We start from the raw sequence: 26819 nt of genomic DNA on the forward strand, positions 1-26819 counted from the left end.
CATTACTCACAAATAATTAAAATACTATAATATAGCGGATTTAAACATTATTTATACACTATACACTTATTTATTAGGCTTCATATTATATATGTATAATAGGCTACTACATTACAAATAAATTCAACATCTCTTTTGTGTATCATTTATTTGTTAATTATATATGCTAATTGATTTGCAGCCACTATGTGCTAAAATATATTTAAATAACCCACTGTAAACAGGCTATTAAGTTACACTATTCGTTTTTTCCAACTCATTTAACTTTACCCAACATCATTAATGAATGTTATGTAGGCTGCACTAATGCTTATATAGGACAGTATTAGCAAAAAAAAAAATACATAAAAATCTAGACCTAAATATAAATGTAACGGTGCTAGCCTGTAATCATTATAAAAGTAGCCTACTACTAAGAAACGTGTTGCCGTGCCTCGTGCCGTGCAGTTCGGTGCCGCATACCCCCATTGCATCCGTGACCGCATTTTTCTCGGGCTTGCATAACGTATCGCGTGACTTACTAGGTTAGTAACGTGCGTGAACGTGCAGCCGAGAGGAGGCGGTGTTGATGATGGTAGGAGGAGAATCTGCGTCCGTCGTCTTCCGCGTTTTCCCGGATTTCAACCACTGTCCTAATTCCGTCGCGTGCCTCTCCTTGCACGTTATCACGTTCAGCCCACCCTCCCCGTTGTACAGCAAAAAAATTATACAGTCATCGCCGCCCCCCTTCGCCTTCACCTCCCCTCAGTTCCCCCCCTTTGTAAATATCTACTACCGCCTTCCTTCTCCACATGCAGCATCGGAGTCCTGGGCCCCGGCGCACCGGCTCCAGCCATGTCGGCGAGGAATGCAGCGGCTGGCGGCGGTGACGGAACGACGGGGGACAAGACGGGTAATACGACTGTTTTAAAAAACCCGTTCTGTCTGCTTGTATATCATATGACGTCCTTTTAACGTGTATATATTGGGTTGTGAGGAGGAGAGGGGAGATCTCGGTGTTTCCCGCTGATGGGTTTGCACTCTCGCGTCGCACTGAAACTAGGTCAGTAGTTCAGTAGAGCGAACTCGAGCAGCGCATTGGACGAGCTGTTTTCTGAACAAACAAACAGAAATGGCACATTTTGTGCTGTTACGCTTTATTTTAGTATTGAACCTTTGAATATTACGTTGTTAATGTGACAGAGAATTTAGTTGTTTAAATATGATATGTTGTGGTGTAGTTGTTTTGCGAGGCCGTGGCATATTGCCCGCTGTCATATTCGGTCATCCGTGGCTATGCTAACTCAGTTATATAGGGTTAATGTGTACGTATGTGTTTGTTTACTTGCTATAATGCAGTTTGACAGCCTTTTGTTGACATTTGAGGGATATGTGGCGCTTTTATATTAGTAAACTAAATTAGCTTTTTTAAACCTCTGTTCATTGTAAGATAAAAACTGGACACACTAAGTTTTTGAGTATCTTATCTGGAAAATAGGCCAAGTATGTAAAATCGATTAATTGCTGTTTTATTAATTGTTTAATTGTATGTTTAATGCCCGCAAATGTAACTTTAATGTTTTTTTGTTAAGTTCTTAACTTGTTGTATTTGTTCATCACTTCCAAAATTGATCATGTTGATATTTTATTGACACTAGGATGAAAATATTTTTTCCTCAAGTACTCATTGTCTTCAATAGACTTGCACTCGTCCCTATCAAGTTTGTTTCTTATATTTAATCCATATAATTTGGCTGATACCCCGTATTTGCTAAACAAAATACTGATAAAAAATAGACTTGAAAGTCAAATTTAGTTTGGGACACAAATACACTTTTTGGCCCAGATTTCGTTTTCTTCAATGAGCAAAACTGTGTGATGTGACGTAAATATGAGTCATTGTCGTCGTGAGGTCACAGCCGTGCGTGATCTGCGTGTTTTTTCTGAAACGTGACTGTTGTGTAACTTGTGTAATATGTAGGTCAAACTCGGCACACTTGTAGGCCACTGCTGCGATGCCCTCCGCTTTCTCCGAATTCAGTCACTGAATCTTTACACAACAGCCTGTACACAATCTGTACCACTAATGCTGGAAGTTTGCCACCGTGCTGTTTATTCTTGTTAAAATGACTGGTGTAACCTAAATCCTCAGTCAGCTTGCCCCTTTTGTGACAGACACCCCATCCTTTTAACACTGAAACGTGACTGGAATGTAGGGTCTCATCTGGAAAGTATGTCTCTAGGTAATTGGCCTAAGATTTTCAGATAGAGTCATTTCAGTGGGGTTTTTTGGTCAAGAATTTAATTTTGAGGCATGACCCAGGCCTGTCAGATTCTGGGTGGTGTAGCCAACAAATAAAATACACATGTCTGGCAAATTTTGATGTTGACATTTTCACTTTTATATTTTATATAATTGCTATTTGAGATGGTAGTGATATTTGTCAAATGTCGAGAGAGAGAGAGAGAGAGAGAACACAGTTATTCTTTGTTGTTTTATTGTGGACATCATTTTTCTCATCACTGGCTTCTGTGTGTGTTAAAAATCGTGACTTACTCTGTTAAACAGATGTTTCCCTGTTGCCACAATGTGTAGACACGTTTAAGAAAAAATAATGTTATGTTTTCTGAATACGTAAGTGTTACATTACCTGCATGTTTTTCAGATGAAATGCATGGTTTTAATGACTTGATATGGTTGACAGGTTGTCACTTTCTTATGTTGCATAATTTTTTTGTCTTGCATTTTACATTTCTTTGTTTGTAGAGTACTTATAAGAGCCAGAAAATGTCTGGTAAGCTTTGAGTATCATGAAGCAATGCAAGCAGAATTTACAATTAGTTCTAAGTTTAATACAAACAAACCCGCTCTAATCTTAGCTTTCTGTGAATGTCCACTTATGTTTTAGCTGATTTATTGTCAAGATATTAATAGTAATGTTTGCACAACTTCTGTAGCTAGGGGTGCTAGAATAAAATGTAATGGAAAAAAGACACCACGTAAATCATGCATTAAAGGTGGCAGGGGTTAGATTATAAATTTGGATTTAAAAAAGTGAACTAACAAGACTGTTGTGGGGAAAAGATAGTGACATAAGTAAATGAAACCCCCAGTATTCCACATTGTTAAGAGATGCATTTTCTAAATAACTAAATTTTCTAGTAAACTGATGAAATATTTAGATTTATATTAAAAAGTAGCCAATAAAATTTTTTTTAAAGCTTGGAATATTTTAATATCTTAAATAAGGTTTAAATTAAATGCTTTTGCAAGTTCAAAGTATTTAAAATAATCAAATGTTTTTTTTTCAGATTCATCAAGTTAATAATGCAAATAAAATTGTCCAATTATCAAAATAATCATTGTTTGAAAATAATATATCAATTGCAAAATTAACAACTGTACAGGCAAGGCAGTATTCTTATGTTTTGTAAAAATAAGGTCATGTCTGTATAATTTTTTGGCACATTTTGTATCACAGATACAAAATACCTCTACAGATTATGATAGCAGTAAATACAGAAATCTACTTAGCTGGGAAATAACATAATTTAGATGATAACGTCTCTAACAAAGATGCTTGAACAGGGTTCGTTTGTTGTTTAAACCACCTGGATGTTACTAATGGTCACTTTAATTTAAAGTGGAAGAGCTTAGGTGTGATATTTGTTCAATGCTAGAATTAACCTTTTTTTTAAAGTCATTAGTTATTTTGTATTTTAAAAATACACTTTATTTAAGTTTATCTGTAAATAAAGTGAAACATTTCACAAGACTTTAAGATGTTAAATAAATCTTTAGTGTCCCCAGAGTATGTATGTGAAGTTCTAGCTCAAAATACCATATAGATAATTTATTATAGAATGTTTAAATTGCCACATAGATGTGAGCAAAAAAGTGCCGTTTTGGGTGGGTCCTTTTAAATGGAAATGAGCTGATCTCTGCACTAAATGACAGTGCCATGGTTGAATAGTGCAGATTAAGGGGAGGTAATATCCCCTTATGACATCACAAGGGGAGCCAAATTTCAATAACCTATTTTTTGACATGCTTGCAGAGAAACTAAGTTACACATTTCTTTTTCACATTTTCTAGGATGATAGAAGCACTGGGGACCCAATTATAGCACTTAAACATGGAAAAAATCTGATTTTCATATGGCCCCTTTAAACAAGCACAAGGGCATAAGAGAAAACTGTACTGTAATGTGAGAGATATGAGACCTGCACTTTCAAATGTATGTTGGAGTTTAATTAAAAAAGGGAGTTGCAACCAAAACCCAACACTTTACCAGTACCATTTTTAACCTAAACAAAAGGAAAAAGTCAGTAAAAGTACACACAAGAACCCTTAATGTTTTATCATAAATATTGCAGATTTGCCGAAATGGGATAAAGTAATGTAATGTTGCACTCCATACTTTACTAAAATCCTACCGTGCATTGCTGCCAAGTAGTTTAGATTTTTTACTTGTCCTTCCTGTTTTTTCACTAGCGCCACCACAAAAAATGCATTTAGTTGTTTGGTTTTTTACAGTTTTTGTAAAAATAAATGTTTTGTCATTAAAGTAACTTACAATAATGTATTATGTTTTAGTTTGCAGTAATAGCTAAAGCCAGCTATGAATTTATAAACCAACTTTTGCTGGAAACTATGGCAAATAGTGATTGGTTTTTCCAGCTTAGTTATGCCAAGACTTATCACAAATCACAGTCCGATATGCTTCAATGCAGGCTCACGCTGGCTCCGGTTCATCCCAATTTTTGGCCCTATTATTTAGATTTTTCTCCTGCTGAAACTGAATGAATTTAATGTTATTTAACACCACCAAACAAGTTGACGGAATGCAGGCCTTTTAAAGACTACCAAGGTGTGGTGCCAAAGTTAAATTTCAGTCAATGTAATCACTGACCTACTTTCATGTACTTCAGTCACGTTTCTTGTGCAGTGTTTGACGTAAATTCAATGGAGTTTGGGCATGTTTCTTATGCGGCTCTATGGTAACAGTGTAACGTATAATGATAAATTAGGTCACCTTATGACATGATAATTTTTTCCCGTTGAAATCTGTGCAAGCGCCCACTATTCAAGTTGTTTACTTGGTTGTGTTTTGTCATTAGGAGATTATTGTGAGAGTATTTTGCAGCGCATGGGTGTGTATATTAAAGTGTAATTAAAAATATTTAAATGTTATGGAGTAAAATGTCCTGAAGGTAGAGCTTGTGATGTTGAGCCGAAGGTGGTTGCTCAGATGCAGTTTTGTAATTTTTTTATTTGTTACATAATACGTAATACGTTTTTAACATCGTATTACATTACACATACTGTAATAATGCGTTTGGTAAACACTTTGTGTTTGCTAAATGCATTATGTATATGTAATGTAATACGATTATGTACATGTAATGTAATACGACCTGTGCACGTATGTTCTGATGGCTAGTGACTTCAGTATGAATATTGAGATTGCCTTTCTCTTTTATCTGAATGATGTCGTCATGAGTGAATGTGAATGCAGGTCAGTGGAGGTCAGGTAATATCATGAGCCTGAGAGAGATCGAACCTTTCACCTTTGGGCAAAATAATCCCACAGCAGATCTTCCCTCCAGCACACGGGATTAAAAATCAGGTTGTTGCCGATCTGTTAATGGCTATTTAGGTCACTAGGCCTGCAAAGCAGTGGTAAATATAGGAGCTGCATTTGGCCATTGTCGCTTAAACCTGGCAGCAGTGTCAAGACACACGGCACATGCACACGTGTACATGTCGGCCAATACAAGGACATGTAGGTGCAGTTCAGGGCCAGGTGAGGACTTACAGCAGCAGGTGAAGCTGGCGGGAAACAGGCTGTGCAGTAAAAGCCTGATTATGAATAAGGTGCTCTGCTCGTGGAGAGTTTATGAATGGATTATGGGATATAGCGCTTAATGGCAATAACAGATGGCAAATAGGTGGTAATTTTAGCTCCTGCTGGCAGGAGAATATTTGGAAACTAAGAATGAAAGCTTTGTTTTAAGTCCATGTGCTTGGTTCCAACAGTCGGCTGTTTGAAAGTTTTCTAATTTTATGTTTAGATATTCAAAAGCCCGGTTTTTAAAGGTACCCCGACTATGAAGACTATTATTTTATATTTTTCATAAACTACAAAAATGTATTGATCAAATCGCATTAAATATTTTCAAAACCTCAAAAAATTCCAACACGTAATACTCATTTTAACCTATGGAGGCCGCTGTTATGTTTTTATATATATATATATATATATATAATATATATATATATATTTTATGTGAGACTTGTTTATTTCCCAGTCACACATCCTTACCTCTCAGATGGCCTTTATTTTGATATTCTTTCATTAGTATGTTTTCTGTATTATTCTTTATTTATAAATCTCTCTGTGAAAGGGCTGAACAGAAGAAATTATGGTGTTTTTCTGAAATGCGGATTACATACCGCCACCTGCTGCTGTCTGTGTGCGTTTATATCTCTCATCTACTCTTTCACATCATTTTATAATATATTGATTGACTTGTTTATCACGTTAACCTCGATGTAGCATTAATAGAAGGGGTTTTATTGCAACCATTTGACGTCATATATAGTGATGAAAATCAAATTTACAGCCTCCAAATAAATCAAGTTTATACCGTTTATCTTAGGTTTTATCTATTAAACCATACATTTTATAACCTTTTTAACATGCATGTTCTTTTACTTCTTACTCAGTAACTCAGCAGTCTGTAAGGTCAGGTAAACAACTTAAACTGTGTTTTTATTGAGGAAAGTTCATACATAGTTCAAGGAAATCCTGATCGGCACACCTAGATTTTTAGCCAATATCGTTTTTTATTTATTAACTTTACAGGCATTCTGGTATCTTTCTTAGCGTGTTTCTGTTTGTGTTAACAAAATATAAAGTATACTGTATATTTAATATAATATAATGTAAATATAACTGTATAATGTTTCCTGAGTCACATATTTCTAATGCACTAATGTCTTTTTTAACTGTTTTATTGTACATATAAATGCACAACAATAAAAATTTGCCAGTTGTGTGTTGACCTCAGTAGGAATGATTAAAGGTAAAATCACAGTGCTTTATGGTAAAAATATATATATATTTGACGATCTTATGTTTTATTTTGTTGATACTTTTAAGTAGCCATAGAAGCTAGCATTGTGTTAAAGGAAAAGAAAAATATATTTTCTAACATTATATTTTGCATCACAAATTATATTTGTATTGTAAGTTATGTACAGTTTGTTTTTTGCTATTGTTTAAAATTAAATAAATGCTAGAATTTATATGCGGTGAACTGTTTGTAAGATAATATTACAAACATATTTAAATCAACTAAATTAATCAGAATTAGGGATGGGATGGGATGAAAATTTCATATCATGCTATAGTGACCAAAGTTATCACTGTTATCAATATTATCATGGCTTTGTTAAAATGCTATTATCATGGCTTTGTTAAAATGTTCAAAAAGAACTGATACACACACTGAAAACATTGAAAAAAAGTTTTATTTTTAAAAAAATCACATTTTAATATTTCATGTCCCTGAAATTATTGCTGTGGTAAAAAGTGAATGAATACAATAAATTATACCTTAAATGCCATCTTGTGCAAAAAACTATGTTGCATGTGTGCGCCTGTGTCAAACTGATTCTAGCTGGACCGGATTTACCGCAAGTTTTCAAAATCACGGTAATCAAACACAGTTGTAATGATAATTACATTTTAGACGATATACCGTGGTTAATTATGAAACCGGTAATCGTCCCATCCCTAATCAGAATTCAATACATAATGCTATGATTCTTCCAAAAAAGTCAGGCAATCATGACTTAAATATTGCATTTTGGATCCATAACTTGACTATCTTTGTTAATTTTATTTTTTAATTTACATAAACCATAAACTTAAAAATTCAAGTGCAATTAATTTAAGATAGTCAGTTCAAATTGCTGTGATGAATATCCATAAGCCCTTGTGCCTGAATTTTTTTATTATTTATCTTTGGTCCAAGAATAACAACTGATAGGATATATAAACCAGTTCATAATACAGTTTCTTAGAGTTTTACACTCGTTGTAACATTATTGATTTTTTTGTAAATTATAATTTTTTTGTGTGAAGTCAATGTTCAGGTGATCAGTGTTTCCACCGTATGCATGCACCACATTTAATTAATTGTATTTCTTTCCACTAGTGAAAATACATGTGAACAGTGAAGTTTGTTGTGTGCTTCTGTGGAGAATTAAGCTCATTCATTGATTGACATATAGTCTGTCCTGAATACCTTTCATTACACATTGTTATATAAAGTTAAATGACAATTTAAGTTCAGTCTTTATGAACACCAAGTTAAGTGAACTTGAATATATATATATATAAGTTCAGTCAACTTATTATGGTTTTCAGTGTGCCTGTTTTAACCAACAAACTAGTATTAAAAGAAAAGGAAAGAGTAATGCACGGTATGCGCTTTTGTGGCATTGAAGTAGGTTGCCTGTGCTGTATGCAGTCTCATTCAACCTCAATGCGACATCTTAACGTCAACTTTTTTGTGTTGCACTTCTAAAAACCCCAGAAACCTAGTTTACGCCAGGTTCCAAGATTACACTTTTACATTTTTTTTATCATAATGACTTTTTCAACCTAAAAAATGTCCTGTTTATTATTTAACCACCTGACAGACAAAAAGTATCACTCTGAATTCCCAACAAAATCCTCAGATTATTTGTGCACCAGTTACAGATGGTCTGATTCTTTAGATGTCTGTTATGAAATCTATTCCACCGTGCCCTGGTTTTTGATATGTAGTACGTCCATGGGCGCGCTTGTGCGCTCTCTGATTGGAGTTATGTTTTGGTATGTTCCTTTTGCTAAAATGATTTCCTCCCTCCATCTATGGCAGGAGATGGTTTAGAGGAAGGGCCCCAGGGTCTCTCTGTCTCTCTGTCTGGTTTGATGACCCCCACCTCAGCCGCTGGCATGGCCTCAGGCATGGAGCTGCCCAGGAAGAGGAAGGGCAGCATGGACAACCCGTAAGTATATTGTTTACATATGAGTATATTATTGAGGTTATGTATGTGAGACTATGAATAGGTTTTAATTTTTGTATGACCGATATTCTCTTCTTTGGCCTGAATCCCCCCTCCTGGTTTTGTGAATGAGTTCAGATGCATCGGGAAGGGAAGTGCATGGTTTGTGTATACCGCTCTCCTAGAATCACTGCAGCATTTTATGAGTCACTTTAATCATCTCGCCACTTTGTTTCCAGGGAGACAAAATCTGCATTGAATCTAGATGAGGATATGGAGGACGAGCAGGGCAGGTACTGTACCCATTATCAACAACTCAAAATGACTCGTATGATTCATGACACTTCATTATTTTAACACTTATTCTGTTTTAGATCAGAAGATGACCAGCACCTAAAAATTAAATGTATCAGGTACCCACTGTCAATATTTATTAACTTCTATAGAGAACAATCACTTTTAAATGGGCGCCTAAATTTAAACGAACCTTGTAAATAACGTTAAAGTAACGTTATTTTATATTTTGCGAAAAAATATTATATATTTTTTTATTTTTTGCGTTCTTTTAAGTGTGTTAAATATTTGGGCCTCATTTACTATTTGTGCATACAAACATATTTGTGTGAGCTCCTTGTTTAAACCATTCATTATTATTTAATTAAAACATTTGCATAAATGATTCATTGTAATATCATCGAACTCAGGGAGAAATTTTCATGAGAACCATTTACGCACATAAAGTATACAACGTGTTATTAAAAAAAGGTTTATCTTGATTTTATAGGGAACCTCATAGTCAAATTGAAAAACGGCGACGAGATAAGATGAACAACCTGATTGACGAGTTGGCAGCGATGATTCCCACGTGTAACCCCATGTCTCGCAAGCTCGACAAACTCACTGTGTTACGAATGGCTGTTCAACACCTTAAATCTCTTAAAGGTATTTAATAGCCTGTTAGCGTCTTTACTGTTACTGTGGTATTTTTGTGTAGACTAGTCAAAGCATACATAAAGGGACACTCCACTTTTTTTGAAAATATACTAATTTTCCAGCTCCACTAGAGTTAAACATTTGATTTTTACCGTTTTGGAATCCATTCAGCTGATCTCCCGGATCACTTTTAGCATAGCTTAGCACAATCCATTGAATCTGATTAGACCATTAGCATCACACCTAAAAAATTACCAAAGAGTTTTGATATTTTTCCTATTTAAAACTTGACTCTTCTGTAGTTACATCGTGTACTAAGACCGACAGAAAATAAAAAGTTGCGATTTTCTAGGCAGATATGGCTAGGAACTATACTCTCATTTCGGCACTGCCCGAAAATAGTCCCCTTAGTAACTTTCCATGGCAGGGGACTATTTTCGGGCAGGGCGTAATATCACTACGCCCAGTGATGGGAATAACGGCGTTATAAGTAATTGGCGTTAGTAACTGCGTTATTTTTTTCAGTAACGAGTAATCAAATAAATTACTGTTTCCCCCGTTATAACGCCGTTATCGTTATTGACATTGAAATGCTGCGCGTTACTAAAATTGATCTCACTGTAGTGATTTTCACCCGCGTATGCTCACTCTCTCAGCCAAACACTGTTTTTCTCTTGTGTGTGTGTTGGGAGAAACATAACGGATGATGATTGGTGTGTCTGTGTGTTAGAGGGGGTGGGAGAACCACATAGCTGATGGTGATTGGCTTAGTTTTCATCGTTAGCCAACCAGAGGCAGAGTTCACAAACAGGCTGGTAATTAATTACTTTTATAATAATGTAATGCAGTTACTAACTCAGTTACTATTTGTGAGAAGTAATTAGTAACTATAACTAATTACTTTTTTAAAGTAACGTTCCCAACACTGACTACGCCTGCTGCAGCCATATCTGCCTAGAAAATCGCAACTTTTAATTTTCTTTTAATTCACTTTTAATTAGCGATGCTAATGGTCTAATCAGATTCAATGGATTGTGCTAAGCTATGCTAACAGTGGTAGCGCCAGACCCGGAGATCAGCTGAATGGATTCCAAAACTGTAAAAATTAAATGTTTAACTCTATGGGAGCTATAAAATGAGCATATTTTTAAAAAAGTGGAGTGTCCCTTTAATGTTAAAGCAACACTATGTAGTTTCCATGTAAAAATGACTTACAGCTCCCCCATGAGGTTGAAAAGCGCAACAGTGCCTGGTATCAGACACTCTTTTGCAGGCAGGTGGAGGGGCGGGGCTCTGTTTCCTACCCTCCACCGCCACTTTCAGAGTGTGCTTGTAGCAGCTAGGAGGCTGCTCGGGTTGCAGCAACAGTACAATTTGTCCAGTTAAAAGTTGTTCTATCACTGAAATAATTTTAGAGACATTATTTAAAGGTAAAAAAACTACATAGTGTTGCTTTAAATAAACAGTGATGATGTTAAATTTATTAAAGTGTAATGGTAAGCCTCCTTTTCAGGGGCGACCAGCTCCTTTGCAGAAGCAAATTACAAACCTGCATTCCTACCAGATGATGAGCTTAAACACCTTGTTCTAAAGGTAAATGTATTGTTAATGTACTATTTGCATAAAGAAAATATAGTGATTGTGAAATTGCAAGATAAACTTTAAAATAACTTCTGTTTTTGTTGGTTAGGCTGCAGACGGATTTCTCTTTGTCGTTGGCTGTGACCGTGGAAAAATAGTATTCGTCTCCGAGTCGGTTTCTAAAATCCTCAACTACAGTCGGGTAGGAGAGTTTGACTATTTAAACACTTAAAGATTTATTTAATAATAATAATTAAGGAACAAACATGTTCATACAATTTAAAACTTAATGGGGCAGTTTCCCAGACAGGGTTTAGATAAATGTAGGACTAGTCCTTAGTTATAATAGGACATTTAAAGGTAGGGTGACAGATTTGATCCTGAAACATTTTTAGTTATGCTGGTTAAAAGTCTCCTCACATTCTGATAGCAATTACTGTGTTAAGTTGTTTAAATGTATTTGTAAAAATTTATGTCATCTGTGAAAGGCGTAGGACCAAAAAATGTTCAACAAATCATAGATTTCGGTCCGAACGGACGTTTCCTTTTATGTCCCTCATACGTAAGCGTAATTTGAATTCCCACCGCGCAGCGAGTCCACGCAGATACCATACGTCATCGGTGCGTTCACGTGCGCTCACCTCCTGTCTGTAAACAGCGAGAACAGCAAACTTTTCTGCTGAATTGACAACCTACACAGGAGCAAAACTAAATGCATCTTTTATAACAACAACAGCAAAAACTGCCTGGATCAGCAAGAGCAAAAACCCAAATTAACATCGGTAACTTTACCGCGAGATGCAAACAGCTACAGGAGGCAAAGGGTCTGAAAGGGTCGTTGCACTGTTTATTTTGGTAAGGTAGGTACGCGATATGATTGTATTGAGATGGATTCAGATATTCTACTTTGATGAAACGTTGTGTTGCTTATGAAATTTGTGTTCGTTTTCCGGATTAGCGTAACGATATAGTTACTACGTCTACACAATCAAACGTGTGCTTAAACTAATTCTGATGTAAACCAGTTGTTTATGTTGGTTATTTTGGAAGTGTTATTCACTTTGTACTGCAAAGTTTTCTCACTGGTGAATGAGACCTGAGAAGTGACCGTCTGATCTGTGCGTGTTCATGTGTTTGGAAAGAGGCGTGACTTTGGATGGCGATTTGACTTGAGGGTGGGATCAGGATTTCATTGCTAGGCGGCTACCGTTAGCATTTTTTTAAAATGTGTTACCCTACCTTTAAGTAGTTTTTACAAACATACCCTACAAAAAACAGACATTTTAGTCTGGGTCTAAGAGAAGCCCTATCTGAGAACCGCCCCAATATCTTTAATGTAGCCAGCCTTTGCTCTAATGTATGCTGGGCAAGTGATTGTTTGCAGAATAAAAGTTTTCATTTACATCATATATGTGTGTGTACTGTGTACAATAATTATTAGGGGTGTAACGATTCATTCGTTTTCTCGATGCATCGATTACAAATCCTGCCGATGCATATGCATCGATCTTGAAACCTGGATTTTTGAATCGTGAATCGTTTGTTTCGATTTTATATTTAACAATCGAATGAATCGTGATTATATAACGAATATGATGGATAATAAAAAATATATAAATAAATTTTAAATTAGTTACATCTGCGACGTAAAATGAGCAGTGTATTACGTCACTACTCTTCAATTTGCGGTCGGCCTGTTTGCTGTCATTTGAATAAACACAGCAGACAGTGCACAAATGGAGGGACACGAAGGAGAACAACGCACCAGCCAACATGAGATCAAAGGTTTGGGATTACTTCAGTTTTCACGAAGTAAATTGAAAGACTGTCCGAAGTCCGTTGCAGTTTGCAGACATTGTAAATCTGAGTTAAAATACATTGGAAATACAACGAACCTTATTAGCAACCATCTCCGCAGATGCCATGCCATTAAGATAGACATACCTGCACTTAAAGCAGCTAGTATTTTAGGGTCAGACGTGAGAAGTGCTACTCCTTTACACACTTTGCTGTATTTACACACTTTGCTGTATTTCCTAAATGTTCAGGAAATGTATGCAATGTTTACAATAAACGTTTATGGTGCATTGAATATGTATAAGTAGTATTATTTTTCTTGGTTTACTTGCTTTAATGTATTTTGAGTCCTAAGAAGTTAAGCTATTAAACTAAAGTCCTGAATCTAGTTAATGAAAATCTATTAAATGGTCATGAATTTCCCAAATATTTCTTTTATTTGCTCAGATGCAGATGTATACTAATTTATAGAACAGAATCGTTAATATTCGAATCAAATCAAATTTTATTGCTAATCGAATCGAATTGAATCGTTCTGGTTAGCAAAAATCGTTTTTGAATCGAATCGGAAACCTTTGAATCGTGAATCGAATCGATTCGCAGTCTACCCAAAGATTCACAGCCCTAATAATTATGTATATAAATACACATGCATGCATAATTTTAAGAAAACAATATAGAATAACATTTTTATATATATATACTTGTAAAATATCTACATGTGTATTTAGTTATACATTATTATTATACAAAGTACACACACATACTAATGTAAAACAAATCTTTTATTTTGCAAACGATTAGTCGTGATTAATCGTTATGCAGCCCTGGTTCCAGATTTTTTTATATTTGGCCATAAAAATACATTTAAATCTATGCATTTGGTTGACACTCTTATTTCAAAGCAATTTCCAATGCATTCATGCTGTACAACACAAAACATCTGTATCTGTGTACCCTTGGATTGAATCCATGACCATTTGCATGGCTACCAGTCTCTTAAAAAAGGTTTTTTTAAGAGATTCCTTTTTTTAAGTCAACTTGTACAGGTATTTGTAATTTCAAACATTTACACGCAAGATTTAAGATCAATAGAAGCAAACTTTTGACTAACAATGTATTTAAACAGTTGCTTAGGAATGATTGTTAGCCCGATGATAAATGATTCAGCTGATGACAGTGTGACTTTGCAAAATCTATTGGTCAGCATTGACTCATCTGACTGTTTTTCACTGCAGACGGAGTTGATCGGACAGAGCCTGTTTGATTACGTTCACCCCAAGGATATTGGTAAAGTGAAGGAACAGCTGTCTGCATCTGAGCTCTACCCACGGGAACGCCTCATAGATGCCAAAAGTAAATGCATTGAAATAACACAGCATGCATGCACACAGACATGACACTGTTAAAGTGCTTATTCTGTTGCATATAAATGTTGATCTAATTCATAAATGTACATCATAATTGTGTAACCACCCTCTATTTTGCAACAACTGTGTTTGTGTAGCGGGGTTGCAGGTCCAAGCTGAGCTTCCTGTCGGAGTTGCTCGGCTCTGCTCCGGGGCCCGGCGCTCCTTCTTTTGTCGTATGAAGTACAACAAAGTTACTGTCAAGGAAGAGAAGGGCTTTCAGGCCGCTGCCTCTAAAAAGAAAGGTTAGTAGTAGCATTATTGTGGTTCTTATTGTTTTGAACAACTTGATAGAAAAGCTGTGTTTACATTCACGAACAGTGCTATTATGTGAATCGGAAAACCTTTGGTCCGTGTGTTTGTACAATTAAATCAAATGTATTATTAACCCATTATTAAAATATGTTGATCCACCTTGGTGCTTGGAGAACAATGTGTGGAGGAAGGAATTACATAAAAGTCTTATTTCTTATTAACTTGTCTTTTAAAATTAGTTTGGTTGAAGATTTAAAGTTTCAATAGTATTAAAGGAAAACACCACCTTTTTTCAATATTTTACTATGTTCTTACCTCAAATTAGACAAATTAATACATACCTATCTTTTTTCAATGTGTGCATTTAAACTTTTTACAGCATGTCATGAATGTGTTAGCATTTAGCCTAGCCCCATTCATTCCTTAGGATCCAAACAGGGATGAATTTAGAAGCCACCAAACACTTCCATGTTTTCCCTATTTAAAGACTGTTACATGAGTAGTTACACGAGTAAATATGGTGGCACAAAATAAAACGTGGCGATTTAAATAGGGAAAATAAGGAAGTGTTTGGTGGCTTCTACTAAATTCGTCCATGTTTGGATCCTAAGGAATGAATGGTACTAGGCTAAATGCTAACACATTCACGACGTGCTGTGCAAAGATGAAGTGCACGCATTGAAAAAAGATAGGGATGTATTAAATCGTCCAAGTTGAGGTAAGAACGCAGTGAAATATTAAAAAATTTTGGTGTTTTCCTTTAACCAGCTATTAAATCTTAATCTCTTGTGGCATTCAAGTGTCACAATTATCTCAATTTTATATGCAAAGCTTTCAAAATATTCTGTCCTTATCCTTTAATTCACGTTTTTAGATTTAATCTTGCAAATCTAGGATGGCAGGTTGCGTGCAACTTTTATGTTTGTCTTTATCGACATATGGTGAAAGATTTGCAGAAGTAAATAGAACCCACTTTAACGCCATGTGATTGATCAACTGCCCCAACAGAGTCGCAGCGGTACTGCACTGTTCACTGCACGGGTTACATGCGTACCTGGCCCACGAGGCAGCTGGGCACAGAGGGAGAGGGAGAGGCAGACAAAGACAGCTCCCATTTTAGCTGCTTGGTAGCGGTCGGTCGCGTGCATCACCACACCCTTCCTCAAGCCAATGGTGAGATCAAAGTCAAGCCAACCGAATTTGTCACCCGCTATGCCATGGATGGCAAATTCACCTTTGTGGATCAACGGTATGTTGACTATGTAAACGGCATGTGTAAACTGTGTATCGGATGGTTTTGCATAATGCTCATAAGTTTAGATTATTCAGGCTATCTGTCCGAAAAGTTTGACGCTTGGAAGGTATTTTATCCGTGTTGTACCCCAACATCACATTATCCCACTTATTATACAGCTACTTCCCACAACAAAAATAGCGTCCAAAATATATTTTATTAGCTCATTTGTATGAAATGCAGACCAGGAGTAAAAACCTAGCCACAAAGTTTAAACAATTAAATTCAATTTTATCGGAGTTATGTTAAATAATATCCTGGGTCTTTTCAGCTTTATAATGGCACTACATAGTGCCCCATTTTTAAAGCTCCAAAAAGCACATCCATCCATCAAAACTAATCCTTGAAGTTATTTATAGGTGGGGTGCATGATCTCTGAAAGCCTCTGTTGACATTTGAAATCACCAAAACAAACACGCCCCTACCCCAATAGATTCTGGACCTTCTTTTGATAGACCCGCCCCACACATACGCAACCCAGGCAATGATGTTGGGTAGTAGACACATCCCTTACTGCTGATTGGCTATGAGTGTGTTTTGGTACTCTGCCCGACTCCCTTTTCCACAGGTTATTTTTTTTTAAATCATGCATCCTACCCTTAATGTCTTATGAGGCAAAACGAGTTATGTAATATCCTGGGTCTATTTAGCTTTAAAATGGCATTGGATAGTGCCCATCTATCAAAACTAATCCATACAGTTATTTACTGTCTTCTGAGGCAAAACACATTCAACCTTTTTAAACTATGGCCGTACGCACATTCACAAGAAAGTTAAAGTCAGGTGGAAGGCTGATGGATGCATGCACTTTTTGGAGCGTTATATATTTTTTGTGTGAACTGCTCCTTTAAAGGGATGGTTCACCCTAAAATGAAAATTCTGTCATCATTTACTCACCCTCATGTTGTTACAAACCTGTATAATTTTTTTTGTTCTGCTGAACCCAAAGGAAGATATTTGTAACATTGCAACAAATAAAAGCACCATTGACTTAAAGTACTACTATGGAAGTCAATGGTCCTCAAAAACGGTTGGTTCCAAACATTGCTCAAAATATCTATCTTTGTGTTTAGCAGAACACGGAATTTAAACGATTAGTCCATTTTCTTAAAAAAAAATCCAGATAATTTACTCACCACCATATGTCATCCAAAATATTGATGTCTTTCTTTGTTCAGTCGAGAAGAAATTATGTTTTTTGAGGAAAATATTCCAGGATTTTTCTTATTTTAATGGACTTTAATAGACCCCAACACTTAACAGTTTTAATGCAGTTTAAAATTGCAGTTTCAAAAGACTCTAAATGATCCCTAACGAGGCATAATGGTCTTATCTAGCGAAACGATTGTCATTTTTGACAAGAAAAATATAAAATATGCACTTTTAAACCACAACTTTTTGTCTTCCTCCGGTCCTGTGACGCGCCAGCCCGACCTCACGTAATTGCGTAATGCGGTTGAAAGGTCACCTGTTACATATATGAAATGCACATTTGCGGACCATTTTAAACAATAAACTGACACAAAGACATTAATTAGTATCATTCGACACACAACAATGTCGGAACGGTCCTCTTTCTCCACACTTGTAAACACTGGGGCGTAGTTACGCGTTCGTCATCCGTGACATCTTGACTTGATGACGTATTGCGTGAGGTCGGGCTGGCGCGTCACAGGACCGGAGATAGATGAGAAGTTGTGGTTTAAAAGTGCATATTTTTTCTTTTCCAAAATGACAATCGTTTCTCTAGATAAGACCCTTATGCCTCTTCTGAGATCATTTAGAGTCCTTTGAAACTCTGTTGAAACTGCAATTTTAAACTGCATTAAAACTGTTAAGTGTTGGGGTCCATTAAAGTCCATTAAAATGAGAAAAATCCTGGAATGTTTTCCTCAAAAAACATAATTTCTTCTCGACTGAACAAAGAAAGACATCAACATTTTGGATGACATGGTGAGTAAATTATCTGGATTTTTTAAAGAAAATTGACTAATCCTTTTATACAGGGTACGTAGGGTAAGGGTAAGTAAATGATGACAGAATTTTTTTTTTTTTTTTTTTTGGATGAATTTTCCCTTTAAGTTATAAGAGAGTATTTTAACATGCCAAAAATACTGAAATCATCTTCAAGCAACACGTACAATGAGTAATATGGCAGTAATATTTCACTGTCATTCCACACAGAGCCACCACCATTCTGGGTTACCTGCCCCAGGAGCTGCTAGGCACATCATGCTATGAATACTTCCATCAGGACGACCTGCCACATTTGGCAGATAGACATAGAAAAGGTACACCTTTACGGTTTTGCCATTAAAGCAATACTTGCCACAAAATGTAAATATTGTTATGTACTTACCCTCATGCCGTATGACTTTCTTGAGCAGAACACAAAAACAATATTTAGCAAAGGTCCCACCATATTTGTATACTAAAGTGGATGGGAACCATGGACAACAGTGGCCACCATTCACTTGTATTATTCAACCTGCTATTTGCTGGATAACTTGTTCTGTTCCACACAAGAAAACAACTGTGATATAAGTTTAATGGAACATGAGCAAGTAAATTATGACAAAATTACATTTTTTTTTTAAATGATTGATATCTATCCCTCTGTGGACAATGTACAAATCTCTTGTCTGTTTTTAAAGGATGCAGGTATTCAAATCCTCATCAGCCATTATTATTATCTGTCTATTTCTTAAGTCCATTAGAACTGTTTTGAATGCAAATATATGAGGCAATTTCCTGTTTTTGTATTTAATACATGACAAATTAGTAAATGTGAGATTTACTACCTTCACTTTTTTGGGCTAGTTCTGCCCAAAATTCTGTGATTGTTTACTCACCCTCATATTGTCTTGAACCCATATGACTTGCTTTTGTGAGAATAACAAGAGGAGACATTTTCAAGAATGTTGTTGCATTTTTCTCCAAACAATATAAGTGAATGGGACTGAAACTGTCAGTCAGTAACATTCTACTTTATATCTCCTTTTGTGTTCCATGGAAGAAAGAAAGTCATATGGGTTTGGAACGACTCGAGGGTGAGTAAATGATGACACAAGTTTTATTTTTAGGTGAGCAAAGTTAAACAGAATGCTGTTCATGTAACATCTTGGTGTCTTTACAGTGCTGAGGAGTAAAGAGAAGATCGAGACAAATTGCTATAAGTTCAAAACGAAATATGGCTCTTTTGTCACCTTACAAAGTCAGTGGTTTAGTTTTATAAATCCCTGGACCAAAGAAGTAGAATACATAGTGTCAACCAATACGGTTATATTGTAAGTGCTTTAATCTTGCTTGCTAATCTCAATTTGAATAAATCTGTTTCTTCGAATTGTAAGACAGTTGAGATAACAGATTATTTCCCAACTGTTTTACCGTCTGACTCAGCGGTAAAAGTAATCCAGATGGATCAGGGGATAAAGCGGAGCAACCTAGCAGTTCTAAGGCCTCAGAAGGTGAGTGGAAATTCGTTTTGTTTTTAGGCACGTATGTTGCAGAAGAGGTACAGCCATACCTGTGCATTTAAAGGGATAGTTCGGCCAAAAATGATATTAAACCCATGATTTACTCATATTATTTAAATATCCATATTTAAAACTTTATTAACGAAAATAAATACCTTCCGGTAGCGCCGCCATCCTAGACTCCTCTGTATTCAGGAGAGAGTATTAGCGTAGTGTACGCACTTTTCTTAGTGATGTATGACAAATTCGGAGGGCGGGGGCACAGAGCAGCAGCAGAGAAACCTCCGTAGGCTGCGTAAGCTCTCATCCTGAATGTGGACGCGACTAAGATGGCGGCGCTACCGGAAGGTATTTATTTATGTTAATAAAGTTTTAAATATGGATATTTCTACAACAACACCGCGTGGATTACCCTCAGAAGACCTTTGTTTATCATCCTGGAGCCGTTTGGATTTAATTTGTGAAGGATAGACGCACATTTTTGAACTTGAAGGTCGTGGACTATGGGTGGACCCCGTAACATTACATTTAATCAACTGAAAGATCTAAAACATTTTCTAAAATATCTGAAAATGTGTTTGTCTGAAAAACGATAGACATATGCATCTCGGACAGCTTGGGGGTGAGTAAATCATGGGTTTAATATCATTTTTGGCCAAACTATCCCTTTAAAAAAAAAATGTTAAGGGGTACCCCGAGTATAAACACATGTATGGCTGGGGTAATAGACTGACAACTGGGATTTGTACCATTTTTTTGAATATGAAATAAAAAAATGGTACAAATGTCAGTTTTAATGAACTCTGACGTTTTGTATTGATGTCAAAAGGTTGCGATCAAAATCGGTTTTGTTAATTGATAGTTATTCGTTCTATCTATAGTGAGATAAAAATAGTAAATAGTTAAGTCTTCAAATGAAAGATGTTCAAAATAAAGACAATCTGAGAGGTAAGAAGGTGGGAGTGGGGAGTACAAAATGCTCACATAAAAAACTATAGTAGATACTATAGTATTTACTATAGTAAAGTGTAGTAATATTTTGTGACAACCATTACATGTCATCAACCAAGAATGCACTATGCACAAAAGCTAATGACGCCCTCCTCGTCCAAAAATGCAAAGTATTAAAGCACACATGTCTTCATAGTTGAGGTACCCTTTAAAGTACATTGTTGTTGCTAATTTTAATCGCGTAATTGGCAATCCATAGCTTTTGCTTTTACATCACCATCATTGTTTGAATCATAGAAGTGCGGGTTACTTTATGTACTACATCAGTGATGCGTGGGTTGATCCGAAATGAGCGGGTGCCTGCAGTCACCCGCAGTTATGAATCATCCAAAAATATTTTTTATGATATTCAGGTCGCGTGAAATAAAGATGTTAGATGTAATTACTACTTTTAAAAAAATGCGGGCAGGGAGCGTGTCGGGTACAATATTTATTTTACGATTTTTTTTTGTGTCCGAGTTGCTGGCGGGTTAGTTGAAAACATCGGTCGGGTGTGGGTTATTTATACATTGACCCGCGCATCACTGTACTACATGTATTAAAAAAGAACTGACATGTCCTTAAGATCTGACCCGATACCTCAAGTTATAAATAATTTTTATAAGCGTACTTTTGTGAATTGTCTTAAAATAGAAAATTTGTATCCCCTTTTTTTAAACCAAAAAAAGTTATTGCAGCTTTAATCACAATCATATGCCAATTTAAATTCGCTTTGTATTTAACAAGCTTCTATTATTGTGGATTTAAAGGCCCATCCAATTCTTAGGACTCCTTTTTTTTCTTGTTTGTTTCAAAGATGATGCCAAGAAGTCCCAGCAAGTTCCAATTATCCCGGGCATCTCTAGTGCATCAGGCACCATGATTTATGCTGGCAGCATAGGGACCCAAATCGCTAATGAGATAATGGACTACAATAGGTAAACCAATTATGTGCCTTCCCATCTACTGTTGTATTTGGAGATGCTTCACTTCCAGTTAAATTAAACTGGGACAATTAAAGAATGAAGTTATTCATAAACTGACTGCACAACAACTGTAGACTTGTACAATACATTTGGAAAATGTACTAATCTCACACTGTTTTCTTAAGGATGAACTCCTCACCATCCAGTGGCAACACAAGTCCATTCAGTTTACCACAGGACAAGTCTCCACTGGCACAGACCAGCAGTAATGTGAGTTTGTCAACGTGTAAACGTTTTTTAAAACAGGGTTTTAAGTTTGCACATGCCATTTTAATTTATTCTAGTGCCACATTGCTTTTAGGTGCCAAATGGGGAAGTAACAGACATGGAGATACCTGGAAAGTCGGGCTCAGAAGAGGAAGCTCGGGGTGGGGCCTTTACAGCAGGCGAACATCTGATGGGTAGATATTATGTAATATTCCAAATAAATATGAAGAGTAGGAATGCACAGATACATTTCTGTGCCGATACCAATATTCGATTATTTCGAATGGTATCTGCTGATAACGATAGTTGTTTTTTAAGTTTTCTTCACTGTCTGCTTGTGTTCCTGTTTTCCAGAAGCAAGTTCTCAATTGGATCTGGAGGGCGTTCCAGGGTTGAGCGCTCTGAGCACTGATGAGGCAGCCATGGCAGTCATTATGAGCTTGCTAGAGACTGATGCCAACCTCGGTGAGGCTGTGGACTTTGATGAGATGCACTGGTCTCTCTGATCACAAGGCTCCAAATCCTCTTCATTTTTTCATCTGGAGATTAAAAAAAACATCCGTTACCTTTCACTGGGCAGCAAGCCTTTGACAGTTCTATGTTTTTAATTTATTAGGATTTTTTAATAAGTTGGATAAGCTGCATGGCGGATCATTTAGTGGCTAACCTTTGGAGATCAAAAGGTAAAGGAGATCAGGAGACATGAACAGAAATTTACCTTAAGCTGAATACCTTAAGCAACATGACCATTTTTTTGGTCTGATGTGCAGTTTCTTCATCTAAGCTCTGGGGTCACTGCCCCTAGGTGCGGATCGGACGGAGCGAGATTCTTGGATCGTTTTGAAAAACGCTTGCCTTTGCCAAGCCATAAGGCAAGAACCATCCAGTCAATCAACACTTGAACTATGTATGGATGCTTTGCCGCAAAGCTGGACTGAATTTTTTATTAAATAACTTAATGGGATTTCTTTGAAAGGAGAATCCTGGTTTTAAAGCATAATGCATTTTGAATTCAATGTGTAAAAATTAAAAATGTGGGGTTTGGGGGCGTGGTCAATATTTTTGAGCGCTTGTCAAAAAGAAGTACTTGAAAGACTGTGGAAACTTTGGAAAATTAAGGATCACCGTTAGGCCTGACAGTTTTTCTCTCTCTGGTCTACAATCTGTGTGTGAATCTGTGCTTTTCCCTTAGATTGCCCTGCTGCTTTTAAATGGTGTGATAAAGTCGTGTCAATCTGCTGTTCGAAGGAATGTTTGGAAGAGAAGGTCATAGAAAGTATCTATGAATAAGGGCAGGGTATCTCAGGGAACTATACTTTGTGGAATTAAAACCCTTCTTGAAATCAATTATTAGATATTAAGCCAAGAACCAATTTTTTTTAACACTTAAGCTAGGAGTATAGTCCCGTTTTTACGCATATGCAAGGGTCTGCGTACAGTACTGCACATACTTTAAGCATAGGTCGTGCATGCATAAAAAGAAGAATGTAGTATGGAGACAGAAATACATTGGACGTTTTTGCAATGCATATTGTCTCTACACGTACATCAAATAAGCTATACTTTGCAAGGCTGTGCGTGCACACGTAAAAAAGCAGACTATACTCCAGGCTTTATAGCTCTGATAGAGTTAAGGTGGTGTTTATGACTTGATCAGGGGTAAATTCATTTATCGGTTTGTGTTTAGTGAGAGTTGTCCATATTTTGAAATTATGTCTCGTATTCCTATTTTATATTTGGGAATTACTAATTTTGGGAATGGCTCAACTGACCTTTAAAATACTAACGTGAGCACCTTTGTTTAAATATGAGTGATAGGGAAGCAAAAAAATTGGTGGTGTTTTTTTTTTTTAGAGGTAATCTTAGTATTTTGTTTTGTTTGCTTGCTTGTTTGTTTGTTGAACAAGGCTCATTTTTACACAACAACAGCAACTTGTATGCTATATTACAAATCTTGAAAATCCCTCCCCTGTTGCTCTCAAAATCCATTCGGACATTTGTATTAACTTTGTGCTTGCTACCATTTTGGTGTCCTCTTTGGAGTTTCATAGCTTCGGGTTCATCTATGCTTTTTGCTGTAGTGAAAATTAACTTTATATCCAACATTTAGGTTCTACAAAAGAAAGAATTTTCATTTTTGTATTGGTCTTTTCAGAATGTTTTTTACTTTTCGGTATTTATTTCGGTTTTCATAACAGGCATGCATCTTATATAAAGATGCCATTCGATTTTTAAGCAAAAATATATTTTTAGGATTTTCCTTAATGTCATTCATACTCTCAGTTTTCCTAGTTTTATCAAATAATGATTTTGGAGTCTGGCAACAAATCGATTCTTAAACAATATCATCAGATTTTCTTCCAACATTTGGCTTTGATTGTTTCTAATGGCATTTGGTTTAAAGCAGTGGTTCTTAAACATTTTGGGCAATGCCCCCCTTGTTCAGGGTTCATCCCACCCCCTCCAAAGAAAATTCATGATATTAAACAATCTCAAACTTAGAATTTGAATTAAAATAAAACTTATATAATATATAATGTAGTGCTGTTGGTAAGTAGCCTTATTTTTCTGAGGTTTAATTGCCTATAATTTATTTATAAAAATTTCATAAAACCGGGGGGCCTCTGGTACCATCTTACCACACCCAATTTGAGAACCACTGAACTGATTTACTGTAATTGTGCAAATGTGTCATTGCAATGGCATTGTGCAATGAAAGGTATAATTCTTACCAGTATACCAACGCAATTTCACAACAAAGATATTTCAGATACCCTTAACAGCGGTCCTGTGCTGTGTAATTATGTGGCAATGATGTGAGTGGCTTTTTCAAAAGGTCTTCATATCGTCTTGTCTGTTGTCACAAGCTTCCATAAGCTCATTTGAAGAAAGAAACCGCTCTTATATAAAACAGCAAAAGGACATAATGTGCATAATGGATTTTTTTTTAAATAAGTCTTGGCATAATCGTTAACCCACACTAAAAACCGCCACATTATCTGCATATATAGGGGATTTCCTTTCACCTTACTTAAATATCACAGGCTCACCTGTGAGGGCTGATCACGCAGATTTACTAGCCAAGATGGCCAGTGACAGTTTGATTGGACAGTTCAAAGCACAGGAACAGCTGTTTCATTCATACAAGTTGTTTTGGATGTGAGCGTCTGCCACATCCATAACTGCCCTATAAACACACAAAAGAGAGCAGTTGCAGTTTTGCCGGATAAAGAGCACAATTGCATTTATATTTTTCAACCAATTTTAACTCTTTCCCCACCATTGACGAGTTATCTCGTAAATTAAGAGAAAACATTTGCATAAAAAACGTGTTTCTGAAGAAATGTTATGTTAATCTGCAATTATCCACCGCGATTATCCACTAGATGGCGCACTTACCCAATTTATGAAAAAACTGAAGCCAAAATGTTATTTACTAATGTTAAACTCTGTGTATGTTTTGATTATCGTTCTGAATGTGATCTCTAACAAAATTCCTTCACAAAAATGCAATTATTTTAGCTTTTTTAAAAAAAAAAAAAAGTAATATTTAAGAGTTTATAAGCAGAGATAAAATATAGATAGGATAAAACATTGTTTTCCCGTTTTGTTTGTTTGTTTGTTTATTGTTTGTTTGAAATCAGAGGGTTTGTTTGAAAGCAGAGGTTGAAACTTTTGTGAAAATCACAAAAAATGCTGGCGGGCAACTTTTAAAAAAAATGGCTGGCGGGGAATGCGTTAATGATTTACCATATACATGAAAAACATGTAGCCTCAGTTATTTGTCATAAGGAATTGTGAACACTCTTCTTGTCATTTATTTAGCTTAATATCCATTTTTTTGGTTTTATATCCAAATAAATCACAGATGCACAATTTACTTGTATATTTATTAGGCAGTCTTCCCCTCTTCAATATGGCAGGACCTGGGATTTGGCGACTAGTATGGTGTCTATGTATGTCTATGGCTCCATCCAACTCTACAAGCTTTGAGCTGTGCCATAACTGCAATCTGGTCTCATTTTTTTAATTATTATTATTGAAATCTGCATTTCATGCAACTATTTCCCTGCATAGTGTCATTGGTTTTGAATGTGACTGTTCTGTTTGGAGTGTCATTCATTATTTGCACTTGGCAGACATCAAGTACTGTACTGTAGGTTAAAACCACAGATCCTTGTCTTCTACCGCTTTTGTCCTCATTTCAGATGTTTCAATTTTGTAGCCATAACAAAATATGTCTTGATTTTATATTGTTTGAATAATATTCATGCATGCCTTTTTGTGTACCCTTTGCTTTTCTTTTCATTGTACTGTTGGTTACCTAATGGTATGAAATGGTTTTTGCCTTATAAGACAGAGAAAGACTTATTCGTTTGTTCTGTTGTACTTTTGTTTCTGTCGGTCTTGAACGTGTGGTCAGAGTTGAATTAATTCTCTGAAGACTGTTCATCTATTGGATCTTACTGGTTTATCACGTCCATGAATATCTTGTTTGGGGAGCAGCCATTGGGTCAAGCCACCGATCTGTATGCATGCCTTTGAACAAGGCTGTTATGGAACGGGGTCTGGTCAAAGCAGGCTCCTTTGTTTTCTGCTTGTTTATCCCATGTTTGTTTTCAAGCATTTATATGACGCCACCGCTGCTGCTGTCTACAGGTCTGGTTTGTCAGAGAATCTTTATCTCTCCAGGCTGACATGTAAAGGATTCTTTAATAAACAACATTAGTTTCCTGTAAAACTGTTGTACTGTTTTTTTTTTTTTTTGTGAATGATAGCCTGTTGCTAACCAGCGCACATGCAACTAACACACATGTATTTTGATCCGTATGTTTTTTTTCAAATCTGTTT

At 36.1% G+C, this 26819-nt stretch overlaps 1 protein-coding gene across 3 annotated transcripts; it reads left to right on the top strand.

Moving 5' to 3' along the window:
* Nucleotides 1-623: 623 nt before the first annotated feature.
* On the top strand, nucleotides 624-26584 carry bmal2 (basic helix-loop-helix ARNT like 2). Of its 3 annotated transcripts, XM_065278855.2 has the most exons (18): nucleotides 624-892; nucleotides 8914-9043; nucleotides 9280-9333; nucleotides 9415-9453; nucleotides 9825-9982; nucleotides 11487-11566; nucleotides 11664-11756; nucleotides 14590-14707; nucleotides 14859-15005; nucleotides 16024-16264; nucleotides 18494-18600; nucleotides 19330-19359; nucleotides 19446-19596; nucleotides 19709-19776; nucleotides 21593-21713; nucleotides 21887-21971; nucleotides 22063-22162; nucleotides 22323-26584. In XM_065278855.2, exons 1-18 carry the CDS (start codon nucleotides 835-837, stop codon nucleotides 22472-22474), a joined length of 1932 nt encoding a protein of 643 aa, XP_065134927.2. In that variant the 5' UTR covers nucleotides 624-834; the 3' UTR covers nucleotides 22475-26584. The 3 variants fall into 3 exon arrangements, with proteins under 3 accessions (XP_065134927.2, XP_065134928.2, XP_065134929.2); XM_065278856.2 differs by lacking the exon at nucleotides 19330-19359; XM_065278857.2 differs by lacking the exon at nucleotides 9415-9453.
* The last annotated feature ends 235 nt before the right edge of the window (nucleotides 26585-26819 follow it).

The sequence above is a fragment of the Paramisgurnus dabryanus genome, chromosome 9, assembly GCF_030506205.2.
Source record: "Paramisgurnus dabryanus chromosome 9, PD_genome_1.1, whole genome shotgun sequence".
NCBI classification, from domain to species: Eukaryota; Metazoa; Chordata; class Actinopteri; order Cypriniformes; family Cobitidae; genus Paramisgurnus; species Paramisgurnus dabryanus.